General features: G+C 43.2%; 1 protein-coding gene across 12 annotated transcripts in view; it reads left to right on the top strand.

Annotated features, from left to right (window-relative positions):
* DMRT1 (doublesex and mab-3 related transcription factor 1) overlaps positions 1-22,706 on the top strand; it is a 100,606-nt gene that overhangs the window by 52,158 nt on the left and 25,742 nt on the right. For 2 of the 12 annotated variants that reach the window (XM_019478122.2, XM_059724774.1), the window contains exon 6: positions 13,312-13,357. The exons of 8 other annotated variants lie outside the window; for them this stretch is intronic. In XM_019478122.2, coding sequence (XP_019333667.1) covers positions 13,312-13,322 — 11 coding nt within the window. In that variant the 3' untranslated portion in view covers positions 13,323-13,357. Of the gene's footprint in view, positions 1-13,311; positions 13,358-13,817; positions 14,644-19,105; positions 19,155-22,706 lie in introns of those variants that run through there. 2 more of the 12 variants (XM_019478124.2, XM_019478121.2) reach the window with 2 other exon arrangements.

The following is a 22,706-nucleotide window of genomic DNA, read 5'->3' as shown; positions in this document are numbered from 1 at the left end:
GGTAATGACAGCTTAATGTGCTGTAATTATGACACATTAATGAACATGTAGATGTGCCCGCTGTCTTCTAAAGAAGTGATGTCCACCCCTTTTTCTTTTTCAAGAGATTTGTTCCCTAAATATTCCTTTGCAGTCCTTTGTGGTTTTGCAATCCTGCTGTCCGCACATGTCATTTAGAAAGTATTTTGCGTCCAAAGCCCGTCAGTGTCTTTCTAAGCATGATAGTATGGAAAGACTTGGGCTTTTACATCTGTTCTCAACTTTCAGATACAGTATGCCCCATTGCTGGATTTTTAAATATTTCAGATGCATGCATCTTCTTTTCTATCTGTTTTTCACAAGAGCAGAAGTTTAGTTTTAGAATACCTTTGTGCTAATTTTAAACAATGTTGCTGTCACTTTGGAAGTGTTTCCCTGTTGGCATATACTGGGGCGGGCATTTATTTCGGCTGGAGGACCGTTTAACGAGTTTTGGTGAGCTGTCAAGGGCCACATGGGTAGTCCCGCCCCTCGACAGTTGCCCCGCCCCCTGGTTGCCATATTGGGACTGAAAGTCTTAACCTCTGACCTTTGCCACTGGAAGTTCCTCCCTTTGCTCCCGAGAAATACTACTTTGGGGGGGGAGGGGGGAGGGTTTCCATGTTGGAACCAGAAAAAACCCAAATCATACACTAAAAGTCAAACACCAGTTATAACATATTTTAATTTTATTACAAAGCAGATTTATCATGATTTGTGTTTGTGTACTGTATATAGAAGTGATTTGCATAATAACTCAAAAATAAAGCCTTACTCTTGTAGATTGTGTGGGGAGGGGGGTGCGGGGGTTGGTTGGGGTGGGGGTGTATGTATGGTGGAGTGTGAGGTGTGTGTGCATGTATGGTGAGGTGGGGGGTATAGAGGTATGTGTGTGTATGGTGGGGTGTAGGGGTGTTTGTGAGAGGGTGTGGCTGTGTGTGGGGGGCATAGGATATGTCAGGGGATGTATATATGTGGGGGTTGTGGGGGCAGGGTGCAAATGTGTGGGGTTTGTGGGGTGTGAGGGAGGGTGGGGGGGTATGGGTACTCCCCCACACTCCCCTACATGGTGCAAAGCAGCAGGTGTGCAGCAGCAGGTGGAGGCACTTGGGGGGGCTCGTGCCCCGCACAGGCGCTGGAGCCCAGCAGTGCATAGCTCTGGCAAGTGCTGTGGGTGGGGGTGAGGAGCTCAGCCTGCTGGGCCTGCCTGTATTGTGGGGGCTCTGTGCAGCGCCCCTGTAGCTCCCACACTCACTTGGTACCGGGGGAAGCCCTGCACTGAAGCTGGCTGCCTTTCCCACCCCCTGCCGTGCAAGTCCCAGGACTCTGCGAGAAAGCAGGGGCTGGGGCTCCCCTCCACTTTCTGCGGAGTCCTGGGACCTGTGCGGCAGGGGGCGGGAAGGCAGCCGGCTCCAATGTGGGACTGGATAGAGACGGGCTGGGCAGGCTGCCCTCCTTGCCCTCATGCATAGTACTGGCTGGAGCCACGTGCTGCTGGGCACCAGCACCTGTGCAGGGCACGAACGCCCCGACTGCCCCTGCCTGCTGCTGCTCCTGGCAACAGGGGCTGCACGCTATGTGGGGCAATATGAGGGGGGGTCCTCCCACTAGCCCATACTCCTTCACACCTACACCCTGCCCAGCTCAGCTTCATGCTCTCGCTGCCCCCCTGGGCGCAGGCTCCACACTGCCACCAGCGCTAGCCCCACGCTCCCTGCCCTCGCCCAGCTGCAGCTCACCCCCGGCCCCATCCCTGCCACTTTCCTACTTGCTGCCTAGAGCAAGCAGGACACCAGGGGAACCAAGCAGGTCCTTTGGGGTGGCTGCTGCTAGCTGGGCCCTTCCGCCCATGAGGATGGAAGTGCAGAGCAATAGGGCATGTTGGGGGATGTGCATGTACATGAATACCTAGCTCCCATCCTCATAGGCAGAAGAGCTGGGCAGGGTACAATTCATTGGTGGGTGCCTGGCGGGCCGGATTCAGGCTGCAGGTCATATTTTGCTCACCACTGGCATGTACTGAAAACATTGTTTTGATTTATAGTGGTAGGATGTGGTATAGATGAGGATGATCCTGCCTTGGGCAGAGGATTGACCTTCTGGGAGCCCTTCTAGCTGTTTTTGTATGATTTCATGACGGATGCACAAGATGCAAGTCTAAGAGTGGGGCAGAGCAGAGCGGGCAGGGCAGAGCATTCAAAGAGCTTTGATCAAGGAATCCTTTTCCACTCTATTTAACACACGCGGCATTGCACAGGGAAGGCAGAACAAATGCCTAGAGTGGAGCGGGTTCAGGGCAGATGTGGCCTGCCTGCTCTGGGCTTGGGGCTCTCTGCCCTGCTGCCTTTACCACAGGATCCCTGTGCCAGCCACACATCCCCTGCCTGCTCAGCAGTGGGAGGCACAACTCACTGCCCTCACTGCTGGTAGGCGGGCAGGGGGCACTCAGCGGGCACAGGGCTTCCAGGTAAAGGTAGCAGAGCGGAGAGCTCGGAGCCCACAGCGAGCAGCCCGCATCTTCCCTGCATATAAATATAAGGGGGCACATGCCCCCCTATGCCTTCCGTGGGTTGTGTGCACAGTGGTGGGGAGTGCCCGCTCCCGCAAACCCCCCGTCCCACGCAGCCACTGGACGAGCTGCCCGTGTCTCCATCCCACTCTCCACACTGGCCCTGGATCCTGTACACCACCCTGGCTGGGCAGTGCCCCTGCCCCAGTCCCTCCCTCACCATGGGGCCTTGATTTGCCTCCCCCATGTCCCTTCCCCTCTGTAGACTTACCTGCAAGGAGCTACTCTCCACGCTGCCCGGCTGTAATCCTGGCCACATGCAATGTGTACAGCCATGCACTTGCATATGGTGCACCCTGCGTCCTGCTCCCAGTAGCCTCAAGCAGGACCCCTTGCAGACTGGAATGTTGCCCACTTGCAAGGGGAAACCTGCCATTTTCTGAGGAAACCCAGGCACCCAGGGGGCCCCTTATCCACATCTGGCCATGTGAAAACTCTTCACCAGCCTCTTCAGCAAGGGAATTATCTACCCTTTTGAAGAAAAGAAACCATTGGTTTTCCAAAACAAACGAGAAGAGAATAGAAGTTCCTGTCCAATTCATCCTGTACAAAGGAAGGAAAAGGCAGAGAGCAGAAAACTTTTCCACCCCTTATAATCTTAGAGGACGTTATTCAGCTAAGGTATGTGGTACAGCTTAGCAGAAGGAATATGACTGAATATGAAGGTTTAGAGAACAGGTTTTGTTCTTTTTCATTAATATCATCAAAGGATGTGGACAGACATAACCATTATCAGTTAATTGTATCAGTTAAATCATATTGGGATGAAACGTTCTGATATAACTTTTACACGTGTGTGCTTTTGTACCAGTATAAATAGAACTACATCACTGTAATTTTAAATTTGTTTAATTCAGGTTTAAAGTTAGGGGTTTAATTCTATTTATACTGGTATAGAAAAGGACAGAGCTTACGGTTGGATTGAAATAGCTCATGCTTACTTCTGAGTGGCATGTTCCTTTCTAAAACAGTTTAAAGTTATGTTCGACCGTGTTCTAAAAGGCAGTAATTGAACTGAAAGATGGTGTAGATAGTACAGTAAGCTACATCTGCAGTCAGCAGAGATTAATACTGTAGCTGAAGGCCTCTATTAGCACAGGGTATAGAGAGGCTCTAAGATGCTGGGTTTGTTTTGCGTTGATATATTTTGCTTGTGTAACTAAGGACTTAGTTACAGTATGATGGAAACCTTAATTTCTAAGAATAGAATGAAGGTTAAATCTTCTGCTCATGGAAATCAGCTTGGACCCATTTACATCGTTGAAGTTAGGTTGGTATCTACTAGCTGAAGATCTAGCCTGCAGCTCTGTATCAGAGAGAGAAAGAAGCAAAATGCAATGTGGTAGAACAAACAAGATGTCTTTTTCTCTCTTCAGTAGTTTTAAATGGTTCAGGGAAATTAGTGATCCTTGGTTCATTTTCCCTCTCTTCAGTTTAATTCTCCTCCCTCGGCTCTGACAGCCACTGAACAGTGACATCTTTCTTTCTCTTCATTGGTGAAACAAACAGCAGACTTCATAGTTAACTGGAGGTGGCACTTTTTCTTTCATCCATCACTACTAACTCATTAACTGATGACCCTCGCCAAACGAGCATTCTTAAAAGTAGACAAAAAAAATACACCCTTTCTTAACAAAAGCATTTTGGTTTTTTTCCATCGCTCTAGGAAAAAAATGTTGTGCATAATGTGCCACTGATTTTTAAACTGCATAAATACAGTATTTCCAATAATCGTTGACTGCTTGTCCAGATAATATTCCACACACTGATATTGTTCCCTAAGTTTTGTCATCAATCAGAAACTGACAGGCAGCGAGATGTAATTTACTGAGATCAAACAGCATTTTTCAAACCCTGAAGGAGTGTTTTTCCATAGCAGAGAACTTGCTGGACAAAAAAGGTACCAGTGTTTTCATGAAAAGTTTGAGTATATGAGTAAATTGCCCACTTGCTCTTAAGAAGCCTGTCAAAAGGAAAGCTTTTAAAAAAAACCAAACTGATCATGGGAAATATATGCTGTGAGTTCCCTATTCTAAGGCAAGAAAAAAAATTACTTTATTAGGCCACATATTGCACTCCCTCAAAATTTTTGATCCATTCTTCTCTTCTCAGTGTTTTTCCCCCTCTTTCATAACAATCCTCAGTTGCATGGGTACTCACTTAACCAAGATGGTGTGAATGGTGGGATGTCTGTAAGACCTGAAACTTGACTACTCCCTAAAGTAGTGATGTTGTATGGCACAAATGTTTCCTGTAACAGATTGTTCCTCCTCCTAGTTCCATTGTGTGTTGGAATGGACAATGGCTGTTTTATACATAGTAAAGCCCATTAACCTCTCTTCTTATGGTTAGTGATACCTACCAGTTTAGCAACCACCACACAATTAAGGAGGCCATCCTTAATGGACTGACCGACGCCAACATCTTAAGGGATAGCCAGCACGGGTTTGTTGCGGGTAGGTCTTGCTTGACCAATCTCATTTCCTTCTACGACCAGGTGACCTATCACCTAGACAAGGGAGAAGAGATTGATGTCATATATCTTGACTTCAAAAAAGCCTTCGATCTGGTGTCCCATGATCGTCTCTTGGAGAAACTGGCCAATTGTCGCCTTGGGTCCTCCACGCTCCACTGGCTGGAAAATTGGCTCTGGGGTTGGACCCAGAGGGTAGTAATTGATGGAAGTCACTCATCATGGTGTCCTGTGACCAGTGGGGTCCCCCAGGGCTCTGTCCTTGGACCCATACTGTTCAACATCTTCATTAATGATGTGGACACTGGAGTCAGAAGCGGACTGGCCAAGTTCGCAGATGACACCAAACTTTGGGGCAAAGCATCCACACGAGAAGACAGGCGGATGATCCAGGCTGACCTGGACAGGATCAGCAAGTGGGCGGACGAGAATCTGATGGTGTTCAACGCCGATAAATGCAAGGTTCTCCACCTTGGGAAAAAAAACCTGCAGCATCCTTATAAGCTCGGCAGTGCTATGTTGGCTAGCACTATGGAAGAAAGAGACTTGGGGGTCATCATTGACCACAAGATGAACATGAGCCTGCAATGCGATGCTGCGGCTAGTAAAGCGACCAAAATGCTGGCTTTAGCCTGGAAAAGCGCAGGCTCAGGGGTGATCTGATGGCCACCTACAAGTTTATCAGGGGTGACCACCAGTATCTGGGGGAACGTTTGTTCACCAGAGCGCCCCAAGGGATGACGAGGTTGAATGGTCACAAACTACTACAAGATCGTTTCAGGCTGGACATAAGGAAGAATTTCTTTACTGTCCGAGCCCCCAAGGTCTGGAACAGCCTGCCACCGGAGGTTGTTCAAGCGCCTTCATTGAACACCTTCAAGATGAAACTGGATGCTTATCTTGCTGGGATCTTATGACCCCAGCTGACTTCCTGCCCTTTGGGCGGGGGGCTGGATTTGATGATCTTCCGAGGTCCCTTCCAGCCCTAATGTCTATGAAATCTATGAAACTTCTGAGGTTAGCAGGCCCATGTACACTGTATGAGTAGCTGTGAGATTCCATTAAAAGCAAGTCAACTAACTACAGTAGAAGTGCTTTAGATCTTATACAATCATCCCCTTTGTTTCCACACCAACTCTATATATGGATAGAAATCAAAATATGTAAAATTAAAGATGTGATATGCTATTTTCAGCATTTTCTTTCTTTTCACTGCTGGAATAATATGGTATAACGTCTTTATCTGACCTTAGAATCAAGAAGGTTATCTGATCCATAGCCAATTAGCTCATGGAGATGGCCTTTAGACATCTTGAGGATGGGTTATTAACATCAGGGATTGGTAACCTGTGGTTCATGGCCTGAATCCAGCCCAAGAAGAGGTCTAGTTTAGCACAGGGAATTGTTGACATGGAAGTGCAGCGTGCAGCTGATCCCCACCCCCCTCTCCCCTACAGCACTTCCCTGTTACGGAGCCTGCTGCTCCACAATGTCAGTGCTTCCCTCACTGCAGTGGGGTTGTGCATCTGCAGCCAGGGTGAGTGGAGCCAGCTGGCCACTCAGGAAGCAGAGGCTTCTGATTGTCAGCTGCAGCCAAGTTGCAAGCTCTGGCCCACACCTGCAAAGAGCTGCTGACCCCCGGAATTATTGATCAGGTCATGACTCAGCATGTATATATGTTTTTCCCCAGGATTATATTTACCATTAAACACAAAAGTGCCTTTTTCTTTCTAAGAACATATATTCATAGATTTTTAAGGCCAGAAAGGATTGTTGTGATCATCTTTTCTGATCTCCCATATATTACAGGCCATAAAACTTCACCTGGTAGTTCCTACAGCCCCATAATTTTTGTTTGAAGATGGTGTATAGAAGTTCTGTTTGAAGGGTTATGTATTAATAACTCAAAAATTTCAAAAGAAGGTAACTGAATAGTAGATAAGTGCAACAGAACTAAACAGTATTTTAAAATAGAAGAGCTAAATTTTCAAAGACTTAGCTCCACTATTATCCCTATGGTAAAGTGAAAATGCTGCAGTGGTTATTAAATCTATTTTAATATTTCTGATCAACAAGGTAATTATAAGAGTGCTTCCTTTAAGATGTGCACTGTGTTACCCACCCCAGTCCTGACTTGTAACTTATAAAGACTTTGCCAGTTCATATATTAACACAGTTAGTATGTCAGTCAGATGATTTCATTAATGTTGTTCTGCAAAGTTAACTGCCTGTTTAAGCTGGCTTTGTTAAAAAGGGAGGAGAGATGAGCTAGCCGACCTCTGATTTAAATTTGCTTTTGTTTTATGAATGGTGAAAAGAAGTTTGTAGGAAGCGTCTGACATTCCTACTTGAAGTCACACCATGTTACAGTGTGTTGCATATAATAATGGAGTGCCATTTTCTAAATGACAAAACATCAGCATTCAAGCTCCCTGCAATATTAAGTGGTTCTAAAAAACCTTTCGTCTGGCAATGCTGCTGCCCTTCTACCTGTACATTTCCTGGTGGAAAAGAAAATTTCTAAATGGCTATCCCATATGATGAAATTATGAATGAACTAAAAGCAGCCATTTCCAGAAGGAAAAGGTTTTGGATTGTCTGTTCATTAGAAGCCTTTTCCCTTCCCTTTTCCCCGTCTTTTGCTTAACTCCCATTTGTAATTGTTTTTGCTTTTAAAACATAAATGAATAGATAGATAAGAAAGGAGACTATCGGGTCCATAGCACATAAAAGCTGTTGGCTTTAACTGTGATAGCTCTGAGTATTTGTGTGGTTCTTATAAACATCCCATCCCTTTTTGAATCTGGCAAGCTATTTAGTTGTGATGCCTGAGAGGTTAAGGTAATGGACTTGAAATCTAACAGGGTTTCCTCACCCTGGTTTGAGTTCAGCTACAGCCAAAGTGTTTCTTTGTCCCAGTAGTTGTCTGCTTGGCATGCCACTACCAACAGGGCCAGATGAAGACTTCCCTCTTTTTGGTTTGTCATGGGCAGGGATGTCCCCCTTCCCAGCTGTCTTGATCGTCTCCTAGAATGCAGAGATAACTGCAGAGCTATTGATGATCAGTTTTGAGAACTTGTGGAAATGATGGGAGGTTCCCAAAGACTAGAAAAGGGAACTATTAGACAAAGCACTGACTAGGATTTTTTAGTCAGGGATGATCCTGCCTTGAGCAGGGGACTGGAGTAGCTGAGCTCCTGTGGTCCTTTCCAGCCCTACTCTGAAAATTCTTGGTCTCAACAATTTCCTGTGACAATGAGTTCTATGGCCTTATTACCCGTTAAATGAAAAAACAGAATTGTGCCCTGTGTAAAATACTAAATAAAGGAGCACTGCTTGAAAGTATAACCAGAAAGCATGAGCAAGCAATTTTTCAGCTTGTGTCTAGATAAGTGGCACTCAGCCCTGATAGTTTAAGAACATGTTAGCAGTCAATATTAGCCAAAAAGCCACAACATGTGTACTTTTACTTTAGTTGTGGCAAACACTGGCTCTAAAGAATAACTGCAGTTGACAGAGATAAATAGTGCATGTGTTTCATTATTCATGACTTTAGGAAAGACATGGTTGGTGTATCAGTTAAAAAATTACAACTTTGATGAGACTTTCTGCAAAGAGCCATGGGTGGTAGGTGGTGGCCCATGGGTTATGGTGCAAGTAAGTAAGTAGCTGGCTAGAAGATGTTTAGAGATACTCTTTCTATAATTTTATATTTCATATCTATGTGCTGCTGACAGTATCCATAGTTACTAATAATTACTAGTTACTTTTTAAAACTTGGGTGCTGATACTAAAATCTTTTTTTCAGCACCTGAAATGTGGTCCTCTGCCACTTAAGCTAAAGGTTTCCTTTAGTTGGTACTAAAACTGGGTCCTTTATCATCTCTCTGGGACATCCTTTCTAGGATAACTATACACACAGGCAGCATGTTGCATTCTGCACATGCAGCCCCAGTCCAGAGGCGCTCCTGCTCTCAGGAAACACTTGGATGTGTGATGGGCTGGGAGAAGGGGTGGGGGTGGCAGCAGGGGGTGTGTGTGTGTGTGTGTGTGTGTGTGTGTGTGTGTGTGTGTGTGAGAGAGAGAGAGAGAGAGAGAGATGCGGGGCTTGGAGATAGGGGAGTGTTCCGGGTAGGAGAGGCTGCCAGAGCCAGGCTCAGAGTCCCCCTGTACTCCTAGAGCAGCCTGTACAGGGGAAGACCAGCCTGGAAGGGAAGGGTCTTGCCCAGGTCAGTCCCTGAGCCTCAGTCAAGGGAATGACATGGGGATTGCTGGGGCCTGGGCACAGGTGCAGGGAGCAGCAGAACGGCAAGGGCTGGCACTGCTCAGAGCCACAAAGCGTTGAGTGGGACAGCTGCAGCTGGATTCATGTCCTGGTGCTGGGATGGAGCTGCTGCTGGGATGGAGTTAGTGGGGACAGGCAGGGGCTGTGGGTCAGAAGCAAGGGACATTGCGGGGGCTGTGGGTTGGGAGTGATGGGCAAGGGCAGGGGCAGGGCACCAGCATAGCAGTGCTGCTCAGCACCCCACATCCTGGTGAGCGAAGGGGGCTTGAGCAGCTCTAATTTTTCTATGATTAAAAAAAACCAAAAGCAAATGCCAAAGTGTATGGATATTTAAAATTTGTTTTACTATGATGATAGAGGCACTAGTACGTTTCCAAATTTCTTTAAAATTGTAAATATATCAATAAAACATTGCCCAACTGATCTCTCCCTATATAGTGATGTTTCATTTTAATCATGGAAGAATGTGGATTTTGGGTATTTTAATGAGATCATTTGGGGTTTTTTATGAGAGAATTTGCAATTTTTAAACAAGGATCTCTGCTTGTGAGGCAAGTGGTAAGAACCAAGCAGAGGAGCTTGGCCAGGGCCAGCACTGGAGACCCAGCTGGAGGGCAGACAAAGTGACTGACCTCCTGGCTTTTTGGGGCCAGGAGGACATGCTTCACGAGTTCAAAGTGGGCTACTACAACAAACACATCTGGGAGATAGCTGCCCAGATGGCAGAGCGGGGGCACCAGAAGACATGACAGTAGTGCTGTCATGGCCAACTGTATAGCCACGGCCCACTGGCAGCTGGCCCAGAGGTGCAGGGGGCTCTGCTGCAGAGCCTGTACCACAGTCCAGGTGGCCGTGTGGTCCCCACCTAGGATGGCAGGTGGCAGCAGGTCACAGCCAGGCAGCAGCCCCCACTGCCAGACTGCTATAGTGCTAGAGAGTGCAGGGGCTAATGTAGGTTAGGGCTGCTTCAGCAGTCCAGCTGGCACAATGGACTAGTGTCCTCCAATATCAACTAGCTTGGCTTCAGAAGCTTCTGAGGGCAAGTAGCCCTGAGCTGCTGGCCAGGGCAGCTTTTTATCCTGCTGGGACCAGCACAGGTGCTGGCCCAGCCTCTAGGTCCCCCTGGCAAGAGATCCGAGAGGAGCTGGGCAGGTTCAGTTTGCCCCAAGTGGCACAATTTGCCCCTCACCAAAGTGCATGTTCAGGCACATGTGCTGAGGCACAAATCTCTAGCACAAATTTGTGCTGCTGCTATTTGAGCTTCTGCAAGTGCATGTGTTTGAATGTGTGGATGCACCTGTTCGGTGCAAATCTGCACCTGACGCAGATACATGTGAAGACTTGTTCCCAGGAAAAGTTTAATGAGCCTGAATTATTACAAAGTAAATTCAGGTGTATTAATTGCACATGTAGATGTGCCCTGTGAGGGCCAGCCTCCAGAGGATAATTGACATCAAATGCCTAAGCCAGTCACACCGATCTTACATCTAATAATCTCTTAAAATTTTGCTCACCTTTAATTTTTTAAAGACTGGTCCAGTTACACAAGTACATGCTACAACATTGTATAAAACAAATGTAAATGTTTTAGTTCACTGTATCTTTCTTTTAAGAAAAAGAGTTGAATACAAAAAAGTGAGAATGAATCAAATTTAGAAATTCTTCTTATTTAAAAATAGTTTCTCTGATTAACCTCAGAACTTCTCTGGCCTTGGAATAAGCTTAAAAAATTCAAACAAGAACAGAGAAATTTGCCAGTAATGTATAATACAGTCAAAATGAGGTATGCAAAAAAGCTATCTTGGACTCCTAACTGTGGGATCAATACTGTATTCTGCATGCAGCTGTGTGATGAATCCCTAGCATTGGTTTCACAGTCAGATGCATATTGGGTTCTAAGTCTAATTTCTTATGACAAATGAAAAGAAAAGCTCAAGGCTCATTTCAGTAACAAGAGTGGAGGTTCTGGAGACATTACACACTAAAAGAATGGAAAGGAGATCCCAGATGATGACATTCTTCTCAACCTAGGCTGTAGTATATGAAAGCAGAGACTGTTTGTGATCTTTCTCATGTGCAGTGCATGCCATATACAAAGCAAATGTTTGAGAGCCACAGATAGCATCTGAATGCAGAATCAGAGATATGCCCGTTGCAGAGTCTTGGCATGCAGAATATCTGTGAGACCAGATCCTTGCAATTCTGTTGTTTCATTGGATCATTCCACCCCACATGTCAACACCAGTGCTGAAAGGACTCTTTACAATATTATTTGGAAGCAAGACTGAGGAATGACGGAAGAGGTGAGACCTGATTGTACTTTATTTGATATCAGTGGACAAGATTCACTCCCTGGATTTTGCAAGTAAATCTTGAGACATGGGGCACCACTCTAGAAGCTACTCCATTTCTTCCTGTGACAAGGGGTGGAGGCAGCTGACACAGCTGGATTCACTTTTTGGGCTGTCCCAAGATGTTTAGGCCAGTTCTGAGAATTGCTGATTTGGCACCTTTCTCAGTCAGCCCCTGCTAACAGGGATCAGTGAAGACTTGACTGGATTTTACAGATGTGCTAACAAGCAAAACCACTTGGGAAACATCCTCTTGCCCCTGCTTTGAATCTCTGTTCAAGTACACCTATGCCATGGGTGGAAGAAACTACAGATTACAGCCTCCATATTTGTGAGTATGATCTGATGTTGGAAAACAGCCCCATCTTGTTTGTTCTCCCAGGTGGATTGTGGTGTGTTGGTACCTACTAGACAGTAGACAATATTGTTTTGTTTTTAAACAAACCAAATCTTCTAGAAACAATAAACTCCAAACAGTGTTCTAGAATCATATTTTAATGATTCATAATTACATTTTAATTCTTGTCTAAAGGAAAGCATTATTGATAGCTGAAAACAGTGATGATATCATCATTAAAACTTTTAGGAAGAAACTTATAATTAAAAACAAGCTGTTAGAAATCATCTGCAGATTTACTAAAACGGTACAAAAACCTGTTGTATGGGCTTTTTCTGTTAAGCACTTTGGTTCTTGAATAACTGGATTTGTAATTTGCCCGTTCTTTTTCTTAAATGTATTCTAATTTATCAGTCCCAAATGCATGCACCACTTGTAGCATCATTTAGACATGAATTGCAAGTAGGCTGAAAATTGGAACTGTTCTCCTAGTATTGGTTTGGTTCACTGGCATGTGAGTGTACAATACACAGAAACTTCTGCTTTTCCTGCTTGCTGCATTCCCTTATCAGGTAGGGTATTTGCTCAGTGCAAGTTTCTTAGAAATGTCAGTGTTTTGCTTCATGTTCAAAAAAACTACAGCAGTACACAATACATGCCTTACCACTTAACCAAAAGATGGAGCATGAGGCCATAGTGACATATGCAAATGTGTCCAGTACAGTGGTTTTGCTGTTGGTATGTTGTCAAAGCAGAAACAAACTTCTGCTGAAATTAGTAGGTTTCTTTATATCAACCAGAGTGGAAATTGGTTAGGACCTAGCAAAATGCCTAGCATTTAAACAGGTACTTTTTGGGTAAATTATTTTTTAACTGAAAAGCATAAACTAAAAATTAAAAGTTAAATGCTGGGTTTGCCGATCGTCATACTTTATTTAAAAAGTAAGTAATTAATTTTCACTTGTGACATAATTAACACAGCTAATGGACTAGCACTTCATCAACAGCAATAATAATAACTGTGTAGGGACATCTTAAAACAAAGTAGGGTAAACTTTTCCTGCAAGTTTTTAAGGTAAACCTTTTTGGAAGTAATTTTTTCCTGTCTATATTCTGAGTGAGATTAGACTACTAAAGATACTTTTACATGAGATGTTTAAGGTGCTTTCAGGACTTGTTTCAGGAAAGTTCTTAAGCATATGCTTAAGTTCAATTGTACTTCAGTTTATTTTATTTTCTAACATGTTCTGTATGCTGTATGCACTCTAAAACTTACAGGAAGAAAATAATCCATGTACAAAAGAGCTGATCATTGCACAATTAGGTAAGTGTGCATTTTTCTGATTTTCCACAAAGGAAGCCTGAAATTGCTCCTGATAAGCCTAAAAATATAGAGCTACGATATTTTCTAATGAGTTTTTTTCCCCTATTTTTAAATACCATGAAAAAGCATCCAACAATATATTCTTTGTTGGATGTTGGGAAGTTTAAAGAATTCTAAGCTATTGTGTACACTCTGTGAGTAGTCTCAGTAGATACAGCCAAGCTTGGACTAGAAATAGCCAGGGTACCAGCTGTAATAGGAAACGTGCACATATACACTAGTAAAGTCTCACCCGTCCATCATGGCTTTAAAATACATATAAGCAAATATAGCCTGTTCAGTTCTTTGGGTTTCTTTTGGTTGCCTTGCAAAACAAGATTTGGTTTCATCAGAGAATGTATTTACTTGTTGTATAACATTCTGTGTGAATAAACATGTAAGCATACTTTTTTTTTTTCAGTTGGTTCAAGCAGCTTACTAGGAAGCAATAACTGTTCATATTCCATGGAAATCCAGTGAGAAACTTTTGTGTATTTGAGGAGGGATCATTTGAAGGAAACATTTGACTCATTGTCTGTAGTTTAGACCAGCCAACTTCAGACTTGCTGAATAGGGCTGCAGAAAAGAAGCCTTTGATGAGTGATATCATCATCACAATTTACTGCAGTGTTACGTCATGACATCACATCCTTGTGATATAATATCATGCTACGCAGAGCAATGTTAAGATATCACCAATTATTTGTGGATACATATGGATCAGTTTGACATCTGCTCTTAGTTGCAGAGGACAGGTAATTTCTCCGTACCTCATAGGGTAAGGGGACAGCTCTCTAGAGCTTTTAGGATCACTAGTTTAGATCTGTACGTGATCCTGAACCCAGCTTATACGTCTTTTCTACCTGTGTTTTTCTTCAGGGACAGCACTATGCAAGATGCTTAAGGTTTCAATAGTTACAATACAATACCCCTTCTCTCACTTTGAGATACAGAATTCTTAGGAGAAATCCATTGAAGTCAATCAGTCTACCCTAATTGACACTGGCTGAGGATCGGTCCCACTGATTTTATTATCTCCAAATACAAAAAACTACTGATACAAATAAAAACAATGGAAATCTTGTTGTCTAGATCAAAGCAGTAGGCAAAATGAGGGAGTTCTATTAGAATATTAACTATAACAGTGTGGTTATGATAGATTCGTGTGTTGTGAGTACTGAATCACCACCATATCTTTTTCTCTTCACTCTCTGGTGGTGGATGGCAGGGGGCAAGTGGATGGGTGTAAAGATCTATACCTGACGAAGGGTTTTTTAACCCCAAAACTTGCTTAATAATTGTTTTCCAACTATTTAAGTTGGTCTAATAAAAGATATCAGATTCACCCAAAGAACCTTGTCTGCCTAAGATCTATACCTGGTGTAGATGAGTAGGTGCCCCCATCCCACCCTACCCCACTCCTCACTAGTCCTCTGGAAAATAAAAGCTGATACTCATTGCTGCTTCAGACTAGGCTAATTTCTCTGCAGACCCCTCTGCCCTTGGGAATCCCCCTTCCTCCTTGAAAGGGAAAAAGGAGGATTTCTAGGTTATCGTTTGAAAAGCCTTGGCTATATTATACTGTTTCAACATGCTGGTATTATTAAGGAGTCAGAGGTGAGATGGGTCATCCTGGATCCAGCACAGGATATCCTGGCCTTCTGCAGATCCTAGGGGGTCTCCAGGTTTTGAGGGCAGAACCATGACCATTTGGCAAGAAACTGAGGCAAACTCCACTGCTGTCCCCATAAAAAAGAACGATTCAAAGAAAACAGGGATGGGTGTCTTGAGGAATTCCTCCCCTCTCGCCAAAAAATGGGAGGGAGCGAGCCAGGCAGGTGCAGACATGGATATTAGTAGTAAGCAGTTGCATGTGACAGTTAAGGTTGCACTGGTATCAAACTGGCAAAGATCCATCATTCACAGGGCTCATTTTATAAATAATCATTTTTTTTATTGTATGCATAGATAATCTAGTATCTATCACCTGCATGAGATATATATTGACAACACAGGGCTCGGGGCAGTGGGGAGGGAGAGGGGAAGGGCAGATATCAAAGCTCATTGATAGGGTTTCTTAATTTAGCAGCCATTGACATGCCTGCCAGACAGTGTTTTTAATTCTAAGCTTCAGGGTAACTGGTGAGTTTTATTTTCAATGCATGGCTCCTCACAGGCATAGCTTCTTAGGCCAAGTACAAGTTGAATAACCTTCAGGAAAGCTGTGCTGTCCTTCTGTTGGCCGCTGTCTTTGAAAATTGCCTGCAGAGTTAGTGAGCAGGAACAGTTAAGATTTACAAACAATGATGAAGCTTGTCATGCATCTTTCACCATTCATCATCTGGGTGCTGTGGCTGGGCGGTGAAGTGTTCTTCATAAAAACCAGCTCAGTGTGAAATACACCTCGCAGCAATGTTTACTGCTCTGAAACTCGTCAGCAGCCCTTTATAGTAAATCCAGATTGCGATGTGACATTACAGTATATCATTGCAGAGCGCGCTGGGGTTTACACTAGGAATGAGTGCAGTTCACACCAGATGAGATGTCCAAATTGAGTTATGTAGGAATTTGGCTGTTATATGGGGCTAGCTTTTGTTTTCTGAGGACTGAAAGTTAGCTATATATATATATATATATATATATATATAATCTACACATAGATATACTTGTGTGTGGGGGGGGTGTATATCCCTCGGATAGATACACATATATATGGATATAGATATATACATCTGAATACACACACACACACACACACACGTATAAGTATATTGCTTGTATACATATTTGTATGTATGTAACATATACATAGGGCATAGTAATAAGTAATTTTAAACGCATATTATATTTTAGCCATTTTGTGTGATGGCTGCATTTTAATATTAACTTTAAAGTTCATATTTAAGTAAATGTAGTTTCCCAGCTTCTTTCTTTCCTCTTCCGACCCCCATGCAAGTGCTGTGGTAAATACAGTGCTTTCAGTATCACAGTTATAATCCCTGGGCAAAAATTGGAATTGCGTCAGGTTTTTCATAGGATTATAAAATAGACTTCGTGTTTTCTTCCTAATAAAGAATCCCTAATGTATAATTAAAGTAAGTTAAGTATCACTTGCATTTGTGGAGAAATCAGTAGGTCACATGTTGGCCTCGGTTCCTTCCTGAGTGTTGCAGAGTAATCAAGCATAGAATGAGGCCCAATGTCTTTTTTTGGTGAGGTTCACAAGTTTCGCAGCAGTTTGCATCTTCATTTTTCACTTGGTGCCAGAGTCCCGCTGCTGGTTTCACTGCACATCTCTGACAGGGTAAAGTTGCTGCTTTGAGTAGATTTTTGGGACTTACTCAGAATTTTCAAAATATAGAAACTACAGTATTTAGTGAATCACAGGAGTATTAGAAGTTAATTTTTCCTCCCTCTTCATTGGATCCGTAGCAAATCCCATTAAATGTGAATTCATTGAATGTAAGCACCTGATATACAATCTTATGAGATTTATACCCAAGAAAAAATACTGGGTAAAATCCATTTAAAATGAACAGTGTCATTTTGGTGTTATGTGAACGGACTCTGTGTGCAGTATTGAATCTATTGTCTTTGAGACGGGTTAGTTTAAAGGTACTAGTCTGAAGGATATTAGGGGGTAAGAGAGTTTAAGGTAAAGTAGCTACAAGGACTCTATAGCACTTCCTGTCAATCAGCATACACAACATGTGCAGTAAGCATCCTGCTACATTCTTGTCTTGAAGTTAAATGCACCGGTGGCAGCTGATCAGCTAAAAACAAAAGAAAGGAAAACAATAGAGATATCTTATCAATTATTTTAAAGCAATCATGCTGACAGTTTTCTTTCAGTGTCATGCCAAGAAAGCCAAAATTGATGAAAATGGTGTTAGATTGTATTGTTGTCAGCCCTGTGATGATGCTTTACTTTTTGTTTGAAAAGTGATTTTAATACCTTCTGGATACTATCACATAAGATACTCTTTCATTTAAATCTACATCTTTTCAAGTTTATGGCTGATAACTTTTTCAATCTGAGAGCAAGTATAAAATATGTATGATATCTTATGCAACTCTGATATCCCACTTTTAACTTTTGCCATAGTGATTTTATGCTTTTTGAAAGGGGCAGCATGACTATACTGTTGAAAGAAATAAATTGTTTGTCCTCTTAAAACTTTTTTTATTTCTGTTAGTGCTCAGAGTAATTCTTGTGAGTCAAGTCATTCTTCTCCAAAGTAGTAAACTTTCCACAAAAATGTTTAGCAGTCATTTAATCTGTGTTCACTTAGTACAAGATTTATAACATGAAGTATGTATAATTTGCCTTTCAAACAATAAAATTAACCTGCTGTAGGCAAAGAGCAACATAAGAGTCCCACATGTAATCATCACACACATTCCTTACAGATTTCAGGGACTTCTTGTATTCAAAATCCAATTAGTTTACTTTTTCTGGGGAACATCATCCATTATTCCTGAAGAAATTTTGATATTCTGCCTTGATTTTGGAGAGAAGAAAATCTGGAAATCTTTTACATTAATATTGTAGTTTGAATTAGGAGTGTAGAGAATAAAGCTGTCATCATCCAAAGTAGGTTGGGCTCTGGTACCTGGCTGTTTCTTATAGAATCAAAGGAATGTGTTTTTATCTTTGTTTAAATCTTGACTGCTTCGTGTATCTTTTTTGCTTCGGGTAACTTTGCTAACCTGCAGGATTTAGATAAATATTATAAATGTTGACCTAACATGGTAACGCCAGTATGTGCTTGCAAGATTTGAGATCTATATAATATGTTTTCATAACACTATATCTGGCTTGTTTAATTTTCCATTCTTGTGTGTGCTCATTCTCTGGTAAGTGAGTAAAGTACCATACGTTCTATTAAAGATGCATAGCATTGTGCAGGGTCTGAATGCATGTGGCTGAATATTTGGAAAAGTATTCTGGAGAAATGAAGCACTAGCACATATGCTTATGAGATACTATTTGAGATGCTAATGTCTGTTGAAACTGGCACTGTGCAAACACTTCAAAGTCCCATCTGAAATAGATGGGAATTGGCTTTGACTTGCAGGGACAAAAAGGAGAAAAGTTGCATGTCAAGCTAAGACAGCTTTCCCTCCCCCCACCCCACCACTCGCCCTGGCAGAGAAGCTGTCATTTGCTAACTGAGACCCTTCATGGAGGAAAAGCAAATATGTCTATTGAGACCTGTAAAAACAGTACACGAGGAAATAGCTCAGAAGGGGGAAAAACTGCATCACAAATAAGCTAACAGTATGTTGGCTGATTATAATGACTGGCTTATAGCTTCCAGGAGTTGTCAATCACACCTTAATGTTTATAGAAGTGAAAAGTCAATGCGTAGTTGTTTAATTTGACATGACTCTCGGGTTGAGAAAGTGAAATCGCTAGAGGGGACAGTTAAGTAGCTGTGCTCCATGTCAGCCTGTCTCGCTTCGACTCCTGCACTAAACGTTTTCCTGATGAGCGATAGATTTGGTTAAATACCAAGATAATTGCTAGCTACAGCACCCAGCACTCTTGTAATGCCTTGTACTACAGCTGTATTTGCCTGAGGCTGTTAGAGATTTCTGCAGTAAAGAGAGCATGTATGTTCAACTACATTATTCTCTTTCGGTTTTTGAAGAGCAATTGTTGCAGAACTAAATAGGCTATAATAAATTATATTTCTTTTCCTTTAGACCTGTTGAAGTAGATCAGACATGCAAATGTCAAAGCTGCTTTTTGCTTGTGAGTAATTTTTTGTTTGCCTTCCCTACCCATAACACTACTTAGACAAAGAAGTTTTTTTTTTACTTTAAGGTTGTGAACTACAAACCTCTAAAGCTAACTTGTTGGCCTGGTTTAAAGCCAAACAACTAATTTTGCATTCTCTAGGGGAGTTTGCTTTTATTTGCTACTTTTTTGCGAGTAAATGAGATTAGGGGACAAAAGTATTTTCATGTTCAGTATGTTTAATAACAGACTACTATAGTGACTCCATTCTCACATCTACATTTCCATTTTATTTTTAAATGCCCTTGATAGTTAAGAAGAGAGCTTGACATAGCTTAGTTATTTCTGCTAGAATCCTGGTTACAGTGCATGGTACTAATTGTTCATAGATCTCAATAAGCCTCAGCATCCCCTCATTGTAGTGGCTTCATTTTGCATGTTATGTATCTGTTGCTCACAGTGGATGTCTCCATAGCATCCCAGTATTTTGATGTATTGTTGTGATGATATACAGACTAACAGCCCCATAACATTTATCAGCACAATGTGTTGTATTGGCTCTATGTGGTCACTTATAGTTTATTGTTCAAAATAACTAGAAAGGGGGTTAAAAAGGATGTCAGTGCTCTGACTGTGCTGCTAGTTTAATCCTTTATGCCCTTTGAAAGTGTCATGGGAAAAGTACCCATGCCTGGAAGAATATTATGGTGGAGAGGAGGGAAGAGTTTTTTTTAAAAAGCATAACTTGTTTCTGAATTTGTTTTGATAAAATTAAATCTGAACAAGTTTGAGTTTTGGCTTCCAAATCCCCTGGAGGTTGGACACTTAACTCTGTTAGGCTTGTTTGAAACTCTTTGTTGAAAAGAGGAAAAACCTGGATAAAAAATAGGATTTCCACAGTCCACTGGGGGAGAAAAAAATAAAAAAGATGTTTTTAAAAATGATTGTTTGACATCCTTGAATTTATTTCCTGTCTACCTTTAAATGGACAGTGTCAGCTTTTAAAATAACGTGTCTTATATGGTTCTTGCATGCTAAAATCACAATTAACTGTTATTTTAGTATAAAGTTGGTGTGAGATTAGACTCGGGTACAAAATGCTCTAGGCAAACATATTTATTGACTTACAGCATGGCAGTAATAGAGGAAATATTTTACATCTAGGATATCACTGTTTTGTTCTCCCCTCCCTTACCCCCAGCCTTCTCAGTGTGGACAGGGAAAAAAATCAATGAACTTCCTTTTCCTTTAGTTTATAAATCAGTTCCCTCTTCAAGTTCTGTGTTGGTTTAGTGAGGTTCTGGTTTCAGATATGGCAATCATTTTTTTTCCTGAAACAGCTGTCTCCATTGGATTATTTTTTTTAATGTGGAAAGTTTTCTATTGCTGTTGATTTACATAAAAGCATATTTTGGTAACGTTGAAATTTTGAGCCAAATGTAAGGTATGTAATGTATGCTTTCACAACTAATTTCAAATTCCTGCATGCCCTTAATCAGGCTCTTGGGCATTTCGGTTGTAATTGGCCTGTATCAGATGCAATTCTTACTTTCCAGTCATAAAACAGCATATATTGAACCTGTCATGTACAGCTAGAGCCAACTCCTATGGGTGACTCTCCATGGAGTTAGAACGGGGCTCGTAGGGTGTCTTTATATGTGGTCCGGGGGTAGGGTGCTTTAATTAGAGTGGCTCTCAGAGTGTCTTGTGTATTTAGCATCCTGCATTTCAAAATGGCAGTAGGGGTGTTTCAACTAAAGCTCGTTCAACAAGCTTCAGTTAAAGCACCCCCGCTGCCATTCTGTGGCACGGGGAACCTGAATACACGAGACAGGCTGGTGGAAAGTGCTAATTAGCATGTAATTACAGCACATCGGCGCAGCTTCCCTGCACATCTACAGTTACCCATAATTATGGAGGGCAAAGTCCTGTAAGTGGATGGTTGTAGCCAGACCTTGGCACCTGTGTAGAGTGCCATTGCCTTCTGGGATGTTCTGCCTAGGCCTCCACCTCAACAAATCCATTTGCAGGAGCTGGCCCACAATGCATAACTCCCAAAAGGGAGATGAGAGCCACTTCGACTGTGATGAAAGGAGTTTGGGGCTAGAACAGGGCTGGGCAATTATTTCTGTTGGCAGGCTATTTAAGTTTTGGTGAGCTGTTGAGGGCCACACACAAAATATTTTGGAAGATACCATTTTAACAAATTATTAGAGGTGCGCTGATAAAGATTTTTTTGGGCCAGCACCGATGGCCAATTATTTACAAGCCATATCGGCTGATACTGATCCGATTGCAGACATGCAAGCTTGGCAATTTGGAGCACAGTGTCTGGCTGGTAAGTCTGTTGGGGGGAAGGGACATGGGGGGCGTAATTTGAGGCCCTCATGGTGAGGGAGGGATTGGGGCTGGGGCAGGGGCAGGTGCTGTCCAGCTGGGGCAGGATAAGGCATGGGATGGACCTGTGAGCAGCTCATCCAGATGACATGGGGAGGGGGGGCAGACCCCACCTATGCGCTCACCCCTGGGGGAAGCATAGGGGACACATGCCCCCCAGATCTGTGCTGTGAGGGCGGGCTGTCCACTGTGGGCTGGGGTCAGGGGCAGTGCTGGGCTCTTCCCGGCAGGGGGGTTGGGCCAGGGCTGCGCTTGGGGTGGGTGGGTGGTGGTGCTTGGAGGTGGGCTATGGAACATTTTGGGGTGGCTGTAGCTCACCCCATAGCCTCCCTTCCCAGTGCCACTGCTGCCTTCCCCAGGCACAGCTCTGTCCTAACCCTCTCCATGCTGCTGGGCTTCATTCCTGGTCTCATGCATGCTGCGGCTGTGCCCACACACGTGCCATTTATCGGCAACATTATCAGCCACATCAGCCAAAAAAAGCCAGTTGCCGATAACGTCAGTTTTCCCTTTAATCAGTGCCAGTACCATATGGATCCATGTATCAGTGCACCTCTACAAATTATAGATTGAAAAAAAAATCGTATACTAAAAATTAAACTTATTTTAATTCTATTTCAAAAAATATTTTTTGTCCTGATTTGTATTTTTTGAGTAGTGTGTATAGAGGCAATTGCATAATAGCAATATATTATGTGGGAGAGGGTGTGGGGTTGCGTGTGTGTGTCTTGGGTTGCTTGCTTGCTAGGTCCTGGGAGCCAGCAAGTTGTGGGAGGTACCGGGGGGTGCAGTACAGACGCATTCTGGTCCATGGCTGCCCTCGCAGCGCTCCATAAGAGCCTCCCGACTGCTGCTTCCCCCTCTCCCCCCTGCCTGGAAGGGCACAGCAAGGGCAGGAGGAGGAGTGCTGGCAGGGGGAGCAGAGCAGTACCTGGGCAGCTGCAGCACCAGCTAGAGCAGCCTCATGGGGAAGCTGTACATGCTGGCTGGGGCTGGGGTGGGCGTGGGCGTGGGCGGTAGCATGGTGTGGGCTGCCTCGGGCAGGAGCAGGCAGGGTTTGCCCCATGCGGAGCACTACCGCGGCAGCCACAGGTTAGATACGATCAGTTGGTGGGCAGGATTTGGCCTGCGGGCCATGTTTTGCCCACCGCTGGATAGAAGAAACTGGTG

The sequence above is a fragment of the Alligator mississippiensis genome, chromosome 3 (assembly GCF_030867095.1).
Source record: "Alligator mississippiensis isolate rAllMis1 chromosome 3, rAllMis1, whole genome shotgun sequence".
Lineage (NCBI taxonomy): Eukaryota > Metazoa > Chordata > Crocodylia > Alligatoridae > Alligator > Alligator mississippiensis.
This window is presented reverse-complemented; position numbering and strand designations above follow the sequence as displayed.